Source organism: Pelodiscus sinensis, chromosome 1 (assembly GCF_052426305.1).
Source record: "Pelodiscus sinensis isolate ZL-2025 chromosome 1, ASM5242630v1, whole genome shotgun sequence".
In the NCBI taxonomy this organism is placed as follows: Eukaryota; Metazoa; Chordata; order Testudines; family Trionychidae; genus Pelodiscus; species Pelodiscus sinensis.
This window is the reverse complement of record NC_143052.1, coordinates 321,969,811-321,988,263: the sequence shown is the minus strand read 5'-3', so window position 1 is coordinate 321,988,263 and position 18,453 is coordinate 321,969,811. Positions and strand designations below refer to the sequence as shown.

The window sequence follows — 18,453 nt, the reverse complement described above, 5'->3', positions numbered from 1 at the left end:
ATATTTCTAAGTCTGTGAGAAAGTCCGGAGCAATTTGATTCCTTAGTTTGAGTTGTTTAATGGGGCAAATGCCCACAGATGAACCCACTCAGTTTTCTAGAGCTATAGAGCCGATGAAGTTCACCTTCAAAGCTAAAGAAGCCAGGTTAAGAGAGTATAGGTCTCTTTGCTTAAAAGCATCTACAATGTTAATTAAAACAAAGATGAAGAGTATTTACAGAAGCAAGGACCTCAAAGGCCAGGAGCTAGAATTACCTCGTCACCCCATACTCTGGGGGCGGTTGATATCTGACAACTGCTGCTTCCGGTCTTGCTGGCAGCGGAGCAGGATAGGAGGGTTTGAGAATCTCCTGCATCATCCCCGACTGTTGGTCATTATAAAACAGCCCGTGTTCCTGAGTCTTGCTGGCTGGTGACACCACCTGCTTGGCTTTGTAGGGGTACTCAGGCGGAGGACCTCTGGGATCAGTTCCTTTGCCAGAAGGCTGAGTGGGTGGGGGTCCTCCAGCTTTGAAGCCTTTGTTGCTCCCTGAGGTAGGGGGGTGTTGCTTAGCACCATTTCTCTCCAAGGACAGCTGCATTATCCTCTCACTTAGAGATCGGACATGACCCTGCTTAAGTTCTTTAAGTGCTTCATCTTTATGAGCCTGCCCACTGTTGGCTCGATTCACAGTTGGTCTCCCTTCTGTTCTTGATTTCTGACTGGACACTCCCGCAATGTAAAAACTTGGGCCAACAGCACCTGGCTGCTGGCCCCTGAAAAACTGGGACTGGGCCTTTGCCTCTTCATAAGTTGGTAGCTCTTCATTGTTCTGGTGAGGCTGAGTGGCCCTGGACTGTTTCTCCATCACAGTATTGTCCACCTGATGTTCTTGCCCCTGAGGTTCCTGGCGTGCTGACTGCTGGACCATTTGTGGGTCTTCTTGTGCAAGATTTTCTGTGGAAGAAAGTGTGCTTGTAGTGCTGTTGGATGGTCCTGCACTCCCTGTGGCTTGGTGCTGAATTGCCAGCAGATTCATATTCTCATTTGGATTGCCATACCTCAGCTGCTCCTGGATCAATCGCTGTAACACTGTTCCAGCTGCAACATCCTCTGAACCTCTCATTTCCACCTCTGAGATCCCAATGAAGTTTGGAGGGTGGAAGTTGCAAAGAGGGTCCTCAACTAAACATAAAACAGAAGAAAGTCAGGATTTATGTTTTACAATGATACCTTATTTAAGGCCAGCAATTGCAGAGAAATCATCTAAACCTTTTACACTAAGTGCCATTCTTCCTGTCCTCCTTACTAAACAATGCTGTGTATACCTAGGGAAAACACATTAAATGCTATTGAAAATAATGAGGTTATACAGCATTAATTGAGAGCAGAATCTGGCCATGACTCCACTGTCTTAGTTCAGTGATTTGATTTATTTCTAACAATGCTATCTCTACTTGTCAAATATTAAAAACAGTAATTTTGACATGTCAGTTCTAACAAGATGATAGGATGACAGATGCACCACTACTATGTAAATAAGATGTGCTTATAGTGTAAGTTGGCTATCAGAGTCTCAGGTGTCAAAAGCCTTAGAAATACCACAGCTAAGCAGATTAGATAATATATATTCCATAAATGAGATAAATAATAAAAAGATGGTACAATATCCTGAGCCATAGGAGGTCAGGACCTATGGAAAAGTCACATATCTCCAAGTACTGTATTTGAGCAGGGCTAAATAATGCATTAATTTATATTTGTGAAACTCATCGACATCAGGAAGATTGCACAAGTTGTGAGTAACTGCAAACATTCTTGTCTCAAAGATCAGTTTGGAGAGTGTAAGGACAGTTCACAGTCTGTTCCTTATAGGTCCAGGGCTCTCTCAGGCCCTGGCTGTGCTGCGGGGGCGGGAGGGAGGGGCTGCAGGTTGGACACGCTTGCTCTGGCAGTGACCACATGACTTCAGGCTCTAGGGGTATGTCTACACTACCAGCCTAGTTCGAACTAGGGTGGTTAATGTAGGCAACCGGAGTTGCAAATGAAGCCCGGGATTTGAATTTCCTGGGCTTCTTTGCATGTTGCTGGGCGCCGCCATTTTTAAATGTCCGCTAGTTCGGACTCAGTGCCCGCGGCTACACGCGGCACGAACTAGGTAGTTCGGATTAGGCTTCCTATTCTGAACTATCTGTACGCCTCGTTCCACGTTCCACGAGGAGTTCAGGTAGACATGCCCTCGGTGGCAGGACCCTTCTCCCAGCTGGAGTAACAATCCCTCTCCAAGTCAGGCCTAGAGGGCCTCTTGGCTGATGGTGTCTCCCTGCTCAGAGCCTCTCCCCCCACTTTGCTGGTCCCAGCTGCTCACCACACGCAGCTGCACTGTGCTGCTTTGCCCGCCTCCAGCTCCTTGTGCTGCTTCTCTGACCCCTTTGGCTCTCTGGTCACTGCAGGTTTGCTTCTCACCACAGGGTCTGCGCTCTGTGGGCTGTATGGGCCTCTGGCTCTGACACTGCAGGTCTTTCTCTCCACTCAGCTTGTTCTTCTCGCTTCCCTTCTTAGCTCTCTCTCCTTTTCTCAGAGAGACCCAGAAAATCCCAGCTCATAGGGAGGGTGGGACCTGGCCTCCTAATTTCCTCATTGGCCTGTCCAACCTGTCAATTAGGCTGAGCTGGAGTGCTGGCCTCTTTCCTTTGTCCCTGGGGTCTGTCAGTCTCTGGGCCCTGATTTCTCATGGACCCTTACCCTTTGGGTACTGGGAGCTGGCCAACCAAAAACTCCCACTGAGTTTTAGTAAAGGACTACCAGTCCCCTTACACAAGGCTGACACTGTGGCTCATAAGAATTGCATTGGGATACTGAATGGTCACAAGTGCCCTGAACTTTGGCCTTACATCTTATCTGAAAGGCAATCGCTCAGACAGCGCAAGGCCAACTCCACCAATATAGCACACTGAATATGAGGAACAAGTGTCACTTACTGGTTCAAAACCATTTCTTGCACCAGGTTAGCCTTTGAGGTGTTCCGGCCAAATATTGAGCAGGCCTGAGCCTGATTGGCAAGACCACAAATCAAAGCACAGCCACAAAAGAGTAATGGGAAGTACATGTGGAGATTGTATTATTGAAAGAAAGAGCTGAGAAATCCAAATATACGTAACAACCCTAAGGGCAGCATTCAATTCAAGTCCATGAAGCACTTTACATGGAAGTTCACTGAACTCATGAACAACTGTCATCTAATGCACAAAATCATTGTTTCATGAAGTACCATCACCACCACACAAGTAGAGATAGCATGGCTCAATATGTACAGATGTTCTTCATATGGTGAAAGAAAGATCTAGCTGGAGCACGAATAGAGCCGTATCTCGGAAAACAATGCTTACATTTCTTAGGGTCGCGCTGTCTTAGGACAGCTGCGACCCGGACAGCAGCACTCAGATGGCGGCTGGGAGGCAGTGTGGGCCTAGGTGAGGGGGGCAGGGCAGGCACCATGTGCTTCTGGGGCAGAGCTACTGCTGGGGTTCTCTGGGGGTGGAGGGCTCTAAGAGGTGGAGGGCTGGTACTGGAGAGATTTGGAGGCAAAGCTAATACTGGGGGCATCTGGGGGAGGGGATAGTACTGGGGAGCTCTAAGGGAGGGGAGATCTAAGATGCTGACACTGGGGGGCACTGGGGCATCCGGGGTGGGGGGTGGCACTGGGGGGCTATGGAGCAGGGCTAATAGTGAGGAGGTTATGGGGCAGGGCTGGCACAGGAGGCACAGAGGGGTTGGGTGCAGTAGGGCTCTGGAAACAGGAGGCTGGCACTAGGGGGTCTGGCAATGGGGGGCTGGCACTGAAGCATTTGGGATGTGGGACTGGCACTAGGGGCTCTGAGGGTAGGAGGCTGGCACTGAGGGATGGGTGCAGGGGACTCTGGGATCAGTGGCTGGCACTGGGGGGGTAGTGGAGGGGTGAGGGGCTCTAGGGATTAGGGCAGGCCCTGGGGGCCTTTAGGGGCCAGGTCTTTTTACACCCTGGACCTGCAAACCCATTTACAAACTTTTGGTGGACTGGCAACATTTATTTGCATATTCATTATTTTCTTAATAAATATGCAAATAAATGATGACAGTCTACCAAAAGTTTGTGAATGGATTTGCCGGTCCACGGTATAAAAAAGGTTGGGAACTACTGATTTAGCCCTTCTGCCAAGGTTTCCTCCCTGCTAGCTCCCTCTCTAATCCTCTTCAATCAGCATCTGCCAAAGTTCTGCTCAAAAAGCCCTTTTCAATGTCACCAGTGAACCTACCTAGCCAAGTTGCAAGGTCTTCAAATGCTCCTCGATCTATGGCCTTTGAAATAGTTAATCACTTCCTTCTCCTCCTCAAGCTCTTTCTCTCTCTCCCTTCTAGACTTCAGAGAGCCTGACTTCTCACATTTCTCTGCTTCTCTCTGATTCTGCGGAGTCTCTCTCCTCCCTTCCCCACTCCTTCTGTCCAAATTTCTCAGGAATCTGTCCATGAGCCTTTTTTCTCCCTCTGCACTTTTCCCTTGCAAAACCACATCCAATTGCACATCTTAAATCACCACCATGCTGATAGCTTCCAGATCTACTTCTCCATGTCTAAATTATCCCCTTCACCAAATATGCATCCCTAGCTGCCTTTTTTCATCTCTCTCTCTCTCAGTTCATCTTCACTCCTTTCTCTTTATTGTTGTCAACTCCATTCTCTTCCAGCTATTCTTGGAATCATCCCTGACTCCTCCTCCTCCACCCTGAACATTGTTACTGTCATTAATCCTGCCAGTTCTTCTTCTATGACCACTCCCGAGTACACTTGTTTCTCTCCACTCTCACTATGTCCAGGCCTTCATTGCCCCTTGCCGCAATTGTTACAGTCTCTCCCTTTCTGGCTTCTCAAATGATCACCTGATCCCTGGTTTTAATCAGTCCAAAATACAACCACAACATTCGTGTCCCTTGACCACTATCATACCATATTCAGCTTCTCTTCAAATTCCATAGTCACCAGCTTCTCATCACTATCTGCATCAGACAAAATTCCTTGTCCCTGCCTATAAGGCCTTGCACAACCTGGCATAGGCCTACCACCTGTTCTTATCTCTTTCCACTCCATCTCCTGTCTTCTGGCACTATTCAAACTGCATAACTCACCTGCCCCTTTGTGTCTTTCTCCTGGTCTTGGTTTTGAGCAGGTTTCCATACATCTCTCTGGTTGTGTCTAAACTACATCCCTTTTCTCAAAAAAGGGATGTAAATCAAACACTTGGATATTGCAAATGAAGCTGGGATTTAAATTTCCCATGCTTCATTTTAAGAATGGCGGCCGCTTTTTTTTCGAAATGGGGATTTTCGAAAGAAAAACGGCCGTTTAGACAGGGATCGATCAAAAATAAACCCTTTTTCGAAAGATATTTTGAGGAGTACAGGATCTTTCGAAAAAGAGTTTTATTTTCGATTGATCCCTGTCTAAACGGCTGTTTTTCTTTTGAAAAGCCCCGTTTCAAAAAAAATATGCGGCCACCATTATGCAAATGAAGCACGGGAAATTTAAACCCGTTTCATTTAAGAAAAAGGATGTCATTTAGACACAGCCTCTATGTCTTCGCTCCTTACCTCAGCCAAAATACCTCCATTTTCCTTAAGACTCACTCCTTCCAGGAAGCCTATCCTCATTGATCATCTCCTCAGACTGCTGTTTACCAGCTAGATGAGCATTTAAACGAGTACAAATATTTTACTTTAAAAAAATCAATCAAAAAATCACAGAACTACTAAAACATGAGATAAACTGCATGTTTCATTCATTCTGCCTTTTCCATCACTTTTCCCTGTGTTTGAGTATTCACTATCTCTATCTATATGGTCTTGCTATGCTGAAAAATTCATTACAGCAGCAATCTCACACCCAATTTTCCATTCCCACTGGTTTTACACTGGTGCAGCCTAGACATCAGCGGATGTTCTTTTGATTTATGCCACTGGACAATCAGCCCCTTTGTCTTCACATCTGTGTGGAGCACTGGGCCTTAATCAAATAAATAATAAATAACAAATGCATACAGTATGCTGGAAAGTCTGTGTCGTTGCAGGAGAGACAAGCAGCAATGGATGACACAAAGTAATTTACCCCGATTACTCAGAGTAAGATAAGAATAACTGAATATTTGATAACACAAATCGTACACATTTTGAATGGCATTTGCTTTCTATGAGCCAACTTCTGCTCTCAGTTTCACTGTGACTCTTCTCTGAATCAATTCCACAACCCTCAGTAGGGCTAAATGAGTGCAACTGAGGACAGAATTTGATCCAATATCTTCGTATGCAAACTCTTCTTTTTTTGGTACCCAGAGGAGAAGAAAGCAGAGTTGCCATGAAATGTTAATAAAGTCACCATCTGATCATTCAGATTACACATGATCTCCTGTAGAGAATATCTATATTTAGAGAGCAACAGGAAAAGATTATCCAACTGGGTGAACAAAAGACAAAAAAAAAGGCTGTCGGATTAACAGGGTAAATTGTTCTGGAATTTCTGTTGATACCGATGTACACCATATAATGGATATTTATTTTTATTTCTAATATGATTATACAGCATTCTGCTACAAAATAACATTGTAGCAGCCTAACCCTGCCTACTTCACACACACATGCTTTAGCAGAGGAGGTGGGGCTGTGGACCTGCCTCCCTCAGCCACAGCTGCATGGAGAAGGGCACTGATGTCAGGATGTCCACCTCCCCCCTCCCCAACTCTATACCCAATCTCTATAGAGGAGGAGACACAACAGGACTTGGGATGGAGGGAGCTTGCTGGCAGCAGTACCTATGTCTGAACATGTTCAGCGTACTTGTCAACCTGTGGAACTCCTTGCCAGAGGAGGCTGTGAAGGCTACTATAACAGTGTTTAAAGAGAAGCTAGATAATTTCATGGAGGTTAGGTCCATAAAAGGCTATTAGCCAGGGGATAGAAACGGTGTCCCTGGCCTCTGTTTGTCAGAGGCTGGAGAAGGATGGCAGGAGACAAATCGCTTGATCATTGTCTTCGGTCCACCCTCTCTGGGGCACCTGGTGCTGGCCACTGTCGGCAGACAGGATACTGGGCTAGATGGACCTTTGGTCTGACCCAGTACGGCCGTTCTTATGTACTTAAAAGAGGCAGTATGAATCTCTGTCCCTGAGCCCCTTCTTCTCCCAAATTCTCTCCCTGAGCCTGCACCCTAATCCCCTGCCCCAGCCTGGTGAAAGTGACTGAGGTTGGGGGAAGGACAGGAAATGGAATGAGCAGGGCAGGGCCGCAAAGGAGGGGTAGGGCAGGTGTGGGGCCTTGGAAAAATGAGGCAGGGCAAGGAAATTTGGGTTTGAGGTAGATCCTGGATTGCACTTAAATTCAAAAAGTGATCTTGTGCTTTAAAAGATGGGAGATCACTGGTCTAGGCTTTCTTCATGACTATAAGCTGCGTACTATAGCCATGTCAGAAAAATCTAAGCAAGGAAAACAAACTGAATCATCCAGCACTGTCAACCCCAAACATTTAAAAATCATGAGACTGTTCTAACATCATGATTTAAAAAAAATAATAATAATAATTTGGGGTTCTTGTTACTTGCCTTCTGGTTACTGAGCCTTTAAATCAGGTCATGCTTTCAGCCTTTACTCATCAGCTAGGAGGCCAGCAACTGATTTTAAGAGGAATAAGGGATCTTTCGGAAAAAGGTTTATTTTCCGAAAGATCCCGTCTAGACTGGCACTTTTCTCCAGCAAAGCCCCGAGCCAGAAAAAAGCGGCAGCCATGTTTATACAAATGAAGCGGGGGATATTTAAATCCCCCGCTTCAATTGCAATTCCGACTTGTCTCATCTGCATCCCTTTTCCGGAAAAGGGGTGCAGTGTAGACACAGCCTATGGATAAGACTGGCAACCAGACAGAGAAGATTTCTCCCAGAGCAGACAATGCATAAGGCCATCCTAAGCTCTTTCAGAGGACCTCTCAGAAGCTACAGCCTAGGATAAGAATTGCACTTTTGAGATTCTGAGAAACGCTTCTTTCCCAAGGCAGTCTAGAGTGGGATGCTCATGTTACACCAGAAGGAGTTTTGGCCACTGACGCAACTCAAACTCAAGGTGCAAATGTGGCTTAAAGCATAAGAGACACGGCACTGAATCTCACCCTGAATCCTCTGCGTCCAGATTTCTTAGTGCAACCCATGTTCCACTTGTCTCTGTCTTACAAAGTGAACTCTTAGGGTAGGCAAGCTCTTCATTTTTGTATTATCATATGACATTGTAGCCCATATGGTACAATGGTGCTGGTACTAAGTGTAACGGGACTGTTACCCCTTACTAAAACTCTGTGGGAGTTTTTGGTTTGCCAGCTCGCAGTATCTGAAGGGGAAGAGTTCATGAGACTGACTGACCCCAGAGACAATGGAAAGCAGCTAACACTCCAGCTCAGCCTGATTGACAGGTTGGACAGGCCAGTGAGGAAAGGGAGAGGCCAGGCCCCGTCCACCCTGTGAGCTGGGATTGTTCTGGCTCTCTCTCTGAACAAACAAGCTGTGTGCAGAAGAGGTCCTGCAAAGACAGAGAGCTGAAAGAGCAGTGCAAGCTGTATGAAGAAGAACCAGACACAGACAGGCCAGGAGTACAAGCTGTGTGGAGAGACAGTCTTGCAACAGCAGAGCCAGGCATACACAGCACAGGGAGTGCAGACCCTGTGTTGAGCAGCAGACTGGCAGTGCTCAGAGAGCCAAAAGTAATAGAGAAGCAACACAAGGAGCTGGAACTGGCCAAGCAGCACAGCCTGCAGCTGGATGTGGTGAGCACCTGGGACCAGCAAAGTGTGGGGAAAGGCTCTGGACTGGGAGAGGGGTCTGGCCACTTCGAGCTTGAGACTGTGTGGTCACTACCAGAGCTAGCGTGTCCTGCCTGTAGCCCCCCTGCAGCATATCCAAGGCCTCTAAGAAAGAGACTGTGGACTGTCCTTATACTCTGCAAACTGCTGTTTTGATGTCCCTGTGCTACAGAGCAGGGCTGTGTGTTCTCATTTAACCATTCTCATTTTTTTCTTATTCTTTTCTCTTTAATCAGTTGTTGTTTAATAAATTGTATTTGCTTTGAACCTTATGAAGTGATCACTGGGCCAAGAAGGCCTGCAGTATAAAGAGAGCACCTCGGAGTGGGGACACCCTAACTCCTGCCCCTAGTGACTACAAGGTCAGGGATTAAGCCCCAGGAAACCTGGGCCCAGCCTTCTTGGGGTTTCAAGGGCTCTGCTACTCAGGAGAGTGGAGGGGGAGCCCTCAGGATCAGGGAGCCGTGGGGTAAAGGAAGTGGGAGCGGGGACTCAGATCCTTTCGCTGGTTCATTTCACCGGGCTGTATAGAAGCCAGGAAAGTTCCCCACAATAGCGGGATCATTCCCCCGCTTACATAAGCCAACTAAAGAGAAATACAAAACCCAAGTCCTCACCTTTGCTTTGTCCTCATGAGGCTGCAATGAAGGAAATCTCTTTGGGAGTTTTAATGGCCTGTCAGCTCAGCCTGCAGGGATGCTGGGCTAGCCAGCTGCAAGCATCAGGCCAAGTGACAACCCAGCACAGAACACACCTGCTGCAGGACCAGTTATGGAAAGCCTGTGATCACCATGACACACTGATACTGCTGGGAAGAAACTTCAAGGGGCAGTGCTACATGCAGCAGCAGCACTACTGAAAACCAGGACTGGCTGACAGCAATGGGAGAGCAGGAAGAGAGCGTGGATTGGCAGCAAGAGCATGGCAGGCAGCACATGTGACTACATGGCAGCTGACTCTGAGAGGCTATGTCTACACAGTACAGTTATTTCGAAATAGGCTATTCTGAAATAATGGAATTTCGGTATAGATGCTCGCATTGTTATTTCAGAATAACGGCCATTATTCCGAAATAACTTTGCTGTGTAGACACACCCAGAGACACCGAGACAAGGAATTGGCTCCTTACAAGCCTCAAGCCATTAGAGCACCATAACCTGAATTTGGGAGCACTGCTGGGAAGTAAAGTAGCACATGAAAAAAAGAGCATGAGTGTGGCAGGTGTTTATTTTCTAGCTCTTTGGTTCACAAGTGGGACTTTTGCTTTACGCTATCTTGGAAGGGGCCCTTTCATTCTTGCATGAATTACATCACCAGCTGTCTATTCTTAAAGGCTACGACTACACTGTAGGCTTTTTGCGCAAGAACAGCTGTTCTTGCGCAAAAACTTGCTGGGTGTCTACACTGCACACACGTTCTTACGCAAGTAAATTTACAGTACCACGTCAGAAAACAAGGCTTCTTCCGGAAGAGTTGTTCTTCTCCGCATGAGGAATAAGCCCTCTTGCACAAGAGCTCTTCCACAAGAAGGCAGTGTAGACAAGCAACATGATTTTCTTGCGCAAGAAACCCCTATGGCTAAAATGGCCATCAGAGCTTTCTTGCACAAGAGAACGTCCACATTGCCATGGACGCTCTTGTGCAAAAGCACATCTTTTGCGCAAAAGCACATGGCAGTGTGGACGCGCTCTTGTGGAAGACCTTTTGCACAAGAACTCTTGCGCAAAACAGTTCTTCCACAAGAAGCCTGCAGTGTAGATATAACCAAAGTGTCTGAAGAAAGGGGTGAAAGGTGCTTGCTTTACCACAACATTGTTTTATGAATTGGGAGTTATGAGAAAAGTGAAATGGTTAGGATCTGGGAAGACAAAAGGGAGAGAAAGTTGAATGCAGGCATGTGCAAGAGAACTCAGACTAGGAGAATTAATGTGGGAGCACTAGTAAACCATTATTATTTATATTACAGTAACACTGAGGCATTAACCAGATCCATGCCCCACTGTGCTAGATGCTGTACAGACTTATGGCAAGAGATAGTCCCAACTTTTATAGTTCATCACTCCATGAATTGGGGGATGGGTATCTATAGCCATATTTGTGGGCCTAAATGCAAGCCAGGCATTTACTTCTAGTTCAGGAGACTGGAAATAGAATCCACCACTTTGAGCTCTTTCAATTCCTCCTTCTGGTGGTAGTAACCCAAATCTGTGACCATGTGACGGCTGCTAACTGATCTAGGTCAAAAAGGATTCTAATCTCAGTCCATTTCCTAAGAGACACATATATCTACAAGATCAAAAACAAAATCTTAAAACTGAGACATAGCAGTCTCAGCAAAGGAACTAAGTTCTACACACTGCCCTTGCTCTGTGGCAACAAGGGATGAAGGCACTCGCTTCATCTTTGCCCTGGAGATGCTCAACCCCTACTCCATCCCAGGCTCTGACCCCACTCTGCACATTCCCCCAAGTCTCTGCTCTGTCTCTCCTACCCAGTTCCACCCTCTTCCTGGAACATACCACTCTTCTCCCCCCCACACACACAATCAATCGCCTCTTGCACACCACAGAGTAGCTGACTACGTGGGCAAGAGACACAGGGAGGAGTTAATTGGCAGGGTCACTGAAGGGCAGAAAATGCTGGCATGGAGAGCTGGCTGCCAGTGGGTGTTAAGTATCCTTCCATTTTTCCTGTGGGTGCTCCAGCCTCATAACACCCAGGGAGCCAGCACCTGCCACAGCTGTGACAGCTGTTCACTGTTCCCCAACATTCACCAACACTGATGCCACTTTAAAAACAAATATTGCTAAGTTCGGTCTGTTCTTGTTAGCCCCATTCTTCTAGACATGATTCAGGTGGGCCGGCTAATCCCACCGCTTTCCTTCCCTGGTAGCACTTTAGTTTTCTTCTAGTTCTATTATCCAACATATGGATGTAACTGAGGATATGTCTACACTACAAAGTTAGTTCGAACTAACGGACGTTAGTTCGAACTAACTTTCATAGGCACTACACTAGCGCTCCATTAGTTCGAATTTAATTCGAACTAACGGAGCGCTTAGTTTGAACTAGGTAATCCTCATTCCACGAGGATTAAGCCTAGTTCGAACTTGCTAGTTCGAATTAAGGGCTGTGTAGGAGGCTAGCCCTCCCCAGGTTTCCCTGGTGGCCACTCTGGCCAACACTAGGGAAACTCTTCTGCCCCCCTCCCGGCCCCGGACCCCTTAAAGGGGCACGGGCTGGCTACGGTGCCCGTGCCAGGTGCAAGCCTGCCAGCACCCAGCCAGCAGACCCTGCACCTGGCACGGATCGAGCCAGCCACCCGATGCCCCGCAGCCCTCCCCCTCTTCCCGGGACCAGGCTGGCGGCTCCCGGGAGCTTGCCCGGGACCGCAAGAGGCGGGCACCCGCCTGGGCTAGTGCGGACATCGTGGACCTCGTCCACGATCTCCGCACTAGGCACAGGAAAGTGGCCAGCTAGGGCAGGAGAGCTGCCAGCCTGGCCACCCAGGAGCAGGTGTGCATGAAAATCAAGGGGGTCCACTGAGACCCCCGACCCTGAGCCCTGAGCTTAGAATGGCCGTACTGGGCCAGACCAAAGATCCATCTAGCCCAGTAGCCTGTCTGCCGACAGCGGCCAACCCTAGGAACCCTGGAGGGGATGGACCGAAGACAGTGACCAAGCCATTTGTCTCGTGCCATCCCTCTCCAGCCTTCCACAAACCTTGGGCAGGGACACCACTCCTACCCCCTGGCTAATAGCACTCCATGGACCCAACCTCCATGATTTGATCTCACTTCCTTTTAAACTCTGTTCTAGTTGTAGCCTTCACAGCCTCCTGCAGCAAGGAGTTCCACAGGTTGACTCTTTGCTTTGGGAAGAACAACTTTCTGTTACTAGTTTGAAGCCTGCTACCCATTCTTTTCCTTTGGTGTCCTCTAGTCCTTCTTTATGGGAACTAATGAAGAACTTTTCTGTATGCACCCTCTCCACCCAACTCCTGCTTTTAGAGACCTCTATCCTGTCCCCCCTCCGTCTCCTCTTTTCTAAGCTGAAAAGTCCCAGTCTCCTTAGCCTCTCTTCATATGGGACCTGTTCCCAACCCCTGATCATTTTAGTTGCCCTCCCCTCTCCCACCCTCTCTCTTCCCCTCTCCCACCTCCTTTTCCCAGTCTCCCCCAGTTTTGTTCAATAAAGACAGATTCTATTTTTGACCACACGTTTTCTTTATTTTCTACATCAGGAAGGGGGGCTAGGGAAGGGTAAGTGGAAGGAGGTGAGGGAGGAATGGGGTACAAGCCCCCGATGGGGAGGATTGGGCTGGCTCTGCGGGCTTTTGGGGTGGAAGCTCTCCTGCAGCCCCCCAATTGCCCCCTCTCCCCAGATGGCAGCCTGCGGCAAGTGCAGCCGGTCTGATGGCCTAGTGCTGTGATGTGCCCAGTGTGGGTACTCCGGGCACTCCAAGCCAGGACTGCTTTGCAAGCGGGGCACCCCTGAGAACTGTCTGTCCGGGGTGGGGGTCGGGACCCTTTAAGCACAGCCCTCGGCTAGCCTGAGACAGCATCTCCACGCTCTAAGTCCTCCTCTGATGTCCTGCCAACACTGCTTCCGGCCATCCGTAACCCCGGTTCAGGGTCCACTTAATGTGGACGCGCTAGTTCGAATTAGCAAAACGCTAATTCGAACTAGTTTTTCAGTCTGGATCCGTTAGTTCGAATTAGCTTAATTCGAATTAACTAATTCGAACTAAGTTAGTTCGAATTAACGTTGTAGTGTAGACGTACCCTGAATCAGTGATATCCTTCACTAGCAGCATTTCTTTAACTGGGTAACTATAGATATTGTTCCTGCTGCCCCCGTTTCATTCTGTACTGACCAAGAGAGGGGAGTTTGGAGCTGATGCCCGCAGCCAATGACACCAGAAGACAGATTCCTCCCACTGTCCCAGACTAAAAGGATCAGCCTTGAAACCAGAATTTCTTGGGGCTTTGGGTACAGATCAGTTGTCAGGGTTGTTCTCACTCTGGCACTCCGAGTACAAAAGGGGGGACCCGCAGAGACCTTAAAAATACTTTACCTCTTATAGGCTCTGCTTACAAAAACTGCCCAGAGTCACAGACTGACTGCCCCTGGGAAACAGGCTGCCACCATCAAGTGAATTAAAACCCTGAAAACCAAGAAGAAACACTCGAACTTCTTCCCGAGGGGTACTCCAAGCTCTTTTACTATGAGAGAACTTTAAAATTTTAAAAAACCAAAAACACAGGAAACAAACTGCAATCTTAATAGCTGACTCTTCTACCTGTCGAGGCAGGTGTACACACACAGACCTCCTACTACCTTCCAGGACACAATAATCAAATCATCATCTTAAATAAGGCGATTTCATTAACAAAAAAAAGATATACTTGACAAAGCATACTTGGTTGCAAGGTGTTATAAAGCAACTAAAAAAAGAAAAGATCAAAACAAAGAAACATAGGCTCTTTGGGCTGCAGTTTAAATATGATGAATGGGGAAGAAAAGGCATCTGGAATTCACACAGAGAAGTTTAACCAAGCAAGAAAACAAAGAAAAATACCCTAATCGTGACTAAACGTATATTTCTCTATCTACTCATGCTCCATATTGCTCCATACTTGAAGGCCCAGTCTATTCCCATGCCCAATATTCCTTCTAGGCATGGTAATTCTGTCTAGCTACTTCATCTTGCTTCCTCCAGCTCCTAACTTAGAACTCACACAAAGAGAGCAAGCAGGTATACTACATCAATTCAAATTTCAGCACTGTGGCTCCCTGCCAACCTCCTTAGCTACCTGGGTTTAACCCGTTAGTCACTGAGTGCTGGCCAGTACCCCTCCTATCCATCTGCATGGCTGAGAACTACAAGGCTGCACAGTCAAGAAGGCCAGAGTAGGTCAGGCTGGAGAGCTCCACTTCAGATAGCTGACCTTGGTCCCACAAAGAGGAGGAGGAGAAAGACTCCTGTTTCTTTCCTCCTGGGAAAGTCCCTCTGCCATGAGTGCCCAGGCCCAGAGAAGTCTGAAGAAGAGATAGGGCATCTTAGCTTTGTTGAGAATGTTTTCTTTTAGACCAAGATTTTTGGAAGGGAATATGAATCCCCTACTCCCACAGGACCAGAGGATGAACACTCTGGCCCTTCCTTGGTTGTTTCTGCCTAGAATGCCCTTTCTTCAGCTCTCATGCTTACAACACAGAGACGTTAACTGTGCCTCACCAGAGGCTTTAGCACTTAACCCATTAACTCTTTCCGGTACAGGTCTTGTCCTTAGTTTCATGTAGTCAAGTATCAGAAGGGTAGCCGTGTTAGTCTGAATCTGCAAAAGCGACGAGGAGTCCTGTGGCACCTTATAGACTAACTGAAGAGTAGGAGCATAAGCTTTCGTGGGCAAAGACCCACTTCTTTGACATGCATCTGACGAAGTGGGTCTTTGCCCACGAAAGCTTATGCTCCTACACTTCAGTTAGTCTATAAGGTGCCACAGGACTCCTTGTCGCTTTTGTAGTTTCATGTAGGACTCCTCTTCTGCTAATCCCCCTCAGGAAGCCTTTGGATTGCAGCAGAGAGAGCAAACTGATACAAATATTGCCTAGCCCAGGAGGACAGGCCCCTGTAGGAAGGAAGAGAGGCCTGAGGAAACTAGCTTCTATCCTAGGGGATCTTGGTTAAAGTCACTTGCCAGCTGATGCAGTAGGAACACAGCTCAGGAGTATCTAAAGATAGAACCAGATGGATAAGCCCGTGAAACAGGTTCAGGAAGCAGGATTAGAAAACTAGTGCTGGGGCGAAGGGTTCCTGTACCAATCTAGTGGCTCTGTAGTCACCAGCAGCGGCTGGCTGATGTGGGCTCAAGAACCTTGAGAGAGTATTTGAGTCCTTTTCCTGGACTTCCCTTTGGACACTGATCCTGCAGCGGCATCCTCCACAAGCTACTTGTCCTGGGCTAGGGACTCCTGATGTGGCTCAACAGCCTAGGCTATGCCTCCCTGGCAGATGCCACGCTGGAGAGACCTGGTTGCTGATTACAGAATAGACAACAATTCCCACTCAGACACTCAGTGATAGGTAAGTGCAGGATCCCTCTCCCCACCCCACACGTATAAAATGGACGCACCCAGAAGCCCTAGCCACCAGTTGTTTCCCTCAGTCTAGCAGCTAATTGTTGTCTTAAGTGCCATTGCAAAGGAATAGAAAGGTGAAGTGCTTTCCTGGGAGTTTTTTATTTTTTCCAACAAATATTACTCCAAAAAGAAGCAGCCTTTTGATTTAGGAGGGGGGGAATAGGGAGTTTAGTTTATGAAAGTTTCTGGGGTTTACAGCCTTGCAGATTAACATTTTCTATCTGCAGAATAGGTACATATCAGGCAGTGGCACTGGTAGTACAAGTTTCACCACACAGTCTTGTTAACATGCTCCAGGTCCCCTAGAACCTGCAGTGTCCCCCTCAGCCTATATGGGTGGGGAACTTTTTGGGGGTCGGGGGCCACTGACCCACAGAAAAATCAGTTGGGGGCTGCACACAAGTGAAGTAAAAACAAACAAACACCCCTCACTGATGTGGCCCCGACCGAGAAAGAGAAAGACACTGCCCACATTCCCCTCCCACACCAAAGACTAAGGGGGTCCAGGCTAGTAGATTTTGTGTACTCCAGCCCCACAGGAGGTCATCAGGGGTTAGGAGGGCTGAAACATGTCAGCTGAGCTTACTACTCTCAGAAACTTGTTACATGCAATTTTTTTTGCCCTAACAATAGTTCTAATAACCTCCCCAATATTATGGAGAAGCTCCATGCTTCAAGGGGCCAGATCCAGGCAAGCCAGGGGCCATATCCAGCCCCCCAGGCCTTAGGTTCCCCACGAAGGCCTATGGGGACAGTACAGGTTAGCCTGAACCCTCCAGTTAAAGGCTCTGATCTTCAGGGAAGGTTGCATTGCAGTGTTGTACTGTTCTGCTGGTACAATAATTTCAGTCTCTCTAACAAACTCACTCTGGTCTATTTTGCTGGCACTAAATTGAAATAAGATCTCACTGCATTTTTAAAAAGTGGCAGGTAATCACTCTGGTGTTTCAAACAAGTCAGTGAAAGAAGTTATTGTGTGAACCCATTTGCTTACTGTTAAGCACTATACACTCAATGAACCCTCTACTCCAATTAACTCCCAAATAATGCAAATGCTTGCTATGATCTTGCAATTAAAAAAAAACTAGCAACAAAATCCATGCTGAGTTTGTTTTGTATGAATGTTCAGTATATAATAGCAAGTGTTTTATGGATTGTTTACCTGTTCACAGGGCCATTTGGGGCAGAATGCTTCCCCGCTGCCCTCTTTTACTGATCTATTCTTCTTCCAGGGGTGCCAGGCACAGGCTCCAAACAGGATGGAGGAGTAATGGGTTCAGTCACAGAGAAACCTTGGGGTATGTCTAGACTACATGGTTCCGTTGACGGAGCCATGAAGATGTGTTTACTAGACATAGGAAAATGAAACAGCGATTTAAATAATCGCCACTTCATTTACATCAAAGTGGCTGTCGCGCTGTGCCGATCAGCTGTTTGGCAGCATAGCAGGGCAGTCTGGACAAGGCTTCCCTTGTTGACCGTGGTGTGTCCAGACTGCCCCTCTGTGCCGCCAAACAGCTGATCAGCACAGTGAGGCGGCCATTTTGATGTAAATCGCCGCTTCATTTTCCTATGTCTAGTAAACACATCTTCATGGCTCCATTAATGGAGCCATGTAGTCTAGACATACCCTTGGAGACGGTCACCTAATGTGATGATCATATCACTGAACCTACATCCTTACTCTCTTGGCTTCCCACTACCCTGTCCTGCTGAGCCAGAAAGCTCTGGTCTCCCACAGTGAAGAGAGTTGGACTCACAGCCTATAGTAGACACTGAGATCCGCTCAAATCTGGGATGGCTCAGTCACAGGGACTTGACACAGCATCATGGTGCACTGCCTCAATGGGATCAAACCCCCATATACAGCCATCTCACTACGCATAAGTTTATACAGAGTGAGCTCATAAATGGTTCAACCCCTTTATCAATAAAAGAGAGATATGCACAGCTGTTGTCCCCAGGTAGCAATTATTTATGCTGGGTATATTAATGAACAAAAGAGATTGTATTAGGGACAAAAGTAGGATTTAAGTGATTGCAAGTGGTAAGAGACAGACCAAAGTAATTTACTAAGCAAAATAAAAATAAACATGCTGGCTAGGCTTACTTCTCTGAGGGTATGTCTACACTACCCTCCTAGTTCGAACTAGGAGGGTAATGTAGGCATACCGCACTTGCAAATGAAGCCCGGGATTTGAATTTCCCGGGCTTCATTTGCATAAGCGGGGAGCCGCCATTTTTAAATCCCCGCTGCTTCGAACCCCGTGCAGCGCGGCTACACGGGGCTCGAACTAGGTAGTTCGGACTAGGTTCCTATTCCGAACTACCGTTACTCCTCGTGAAATGAGGTGTACCGGTAGTTCGGAATAGGCACCCTAGTCCGAACTACCTAGTTCGAGCCCCGTGTAGCCGCGCTGCACGGGGTTCGAAGCAGCGGGGATTTAAAAATGGCGGCTCCC

The 18,453-nt window shown here is 47.5% G+C and overlaps 1 protein-coding gene across 5 annotated transcripts in view; it reads right to left on the bottom strand.

The window, feature by feature from the left end:
* Window positions 1-18,453, bottom strand: part of AMOTL1 (angiomotin like 1) — a 142,733-nt gene that overhangs the window by 72,750 nt on the left and 51,530 nt on the right. For all 5 annotated transcript variants that reach the window (XM_089775714.1, XM_089775715.1, XM_089775719.1 and 2 more), the window contains one exon: window positions 256-1,165. In XM_089775714.1, the coding sequence (XP_089631840.1) occupies window positions 256-1,165 (910 nt within the window). The remainder of the gene's footprint in view (window positions 1-255; window positions 1,166-18,453) is intronic.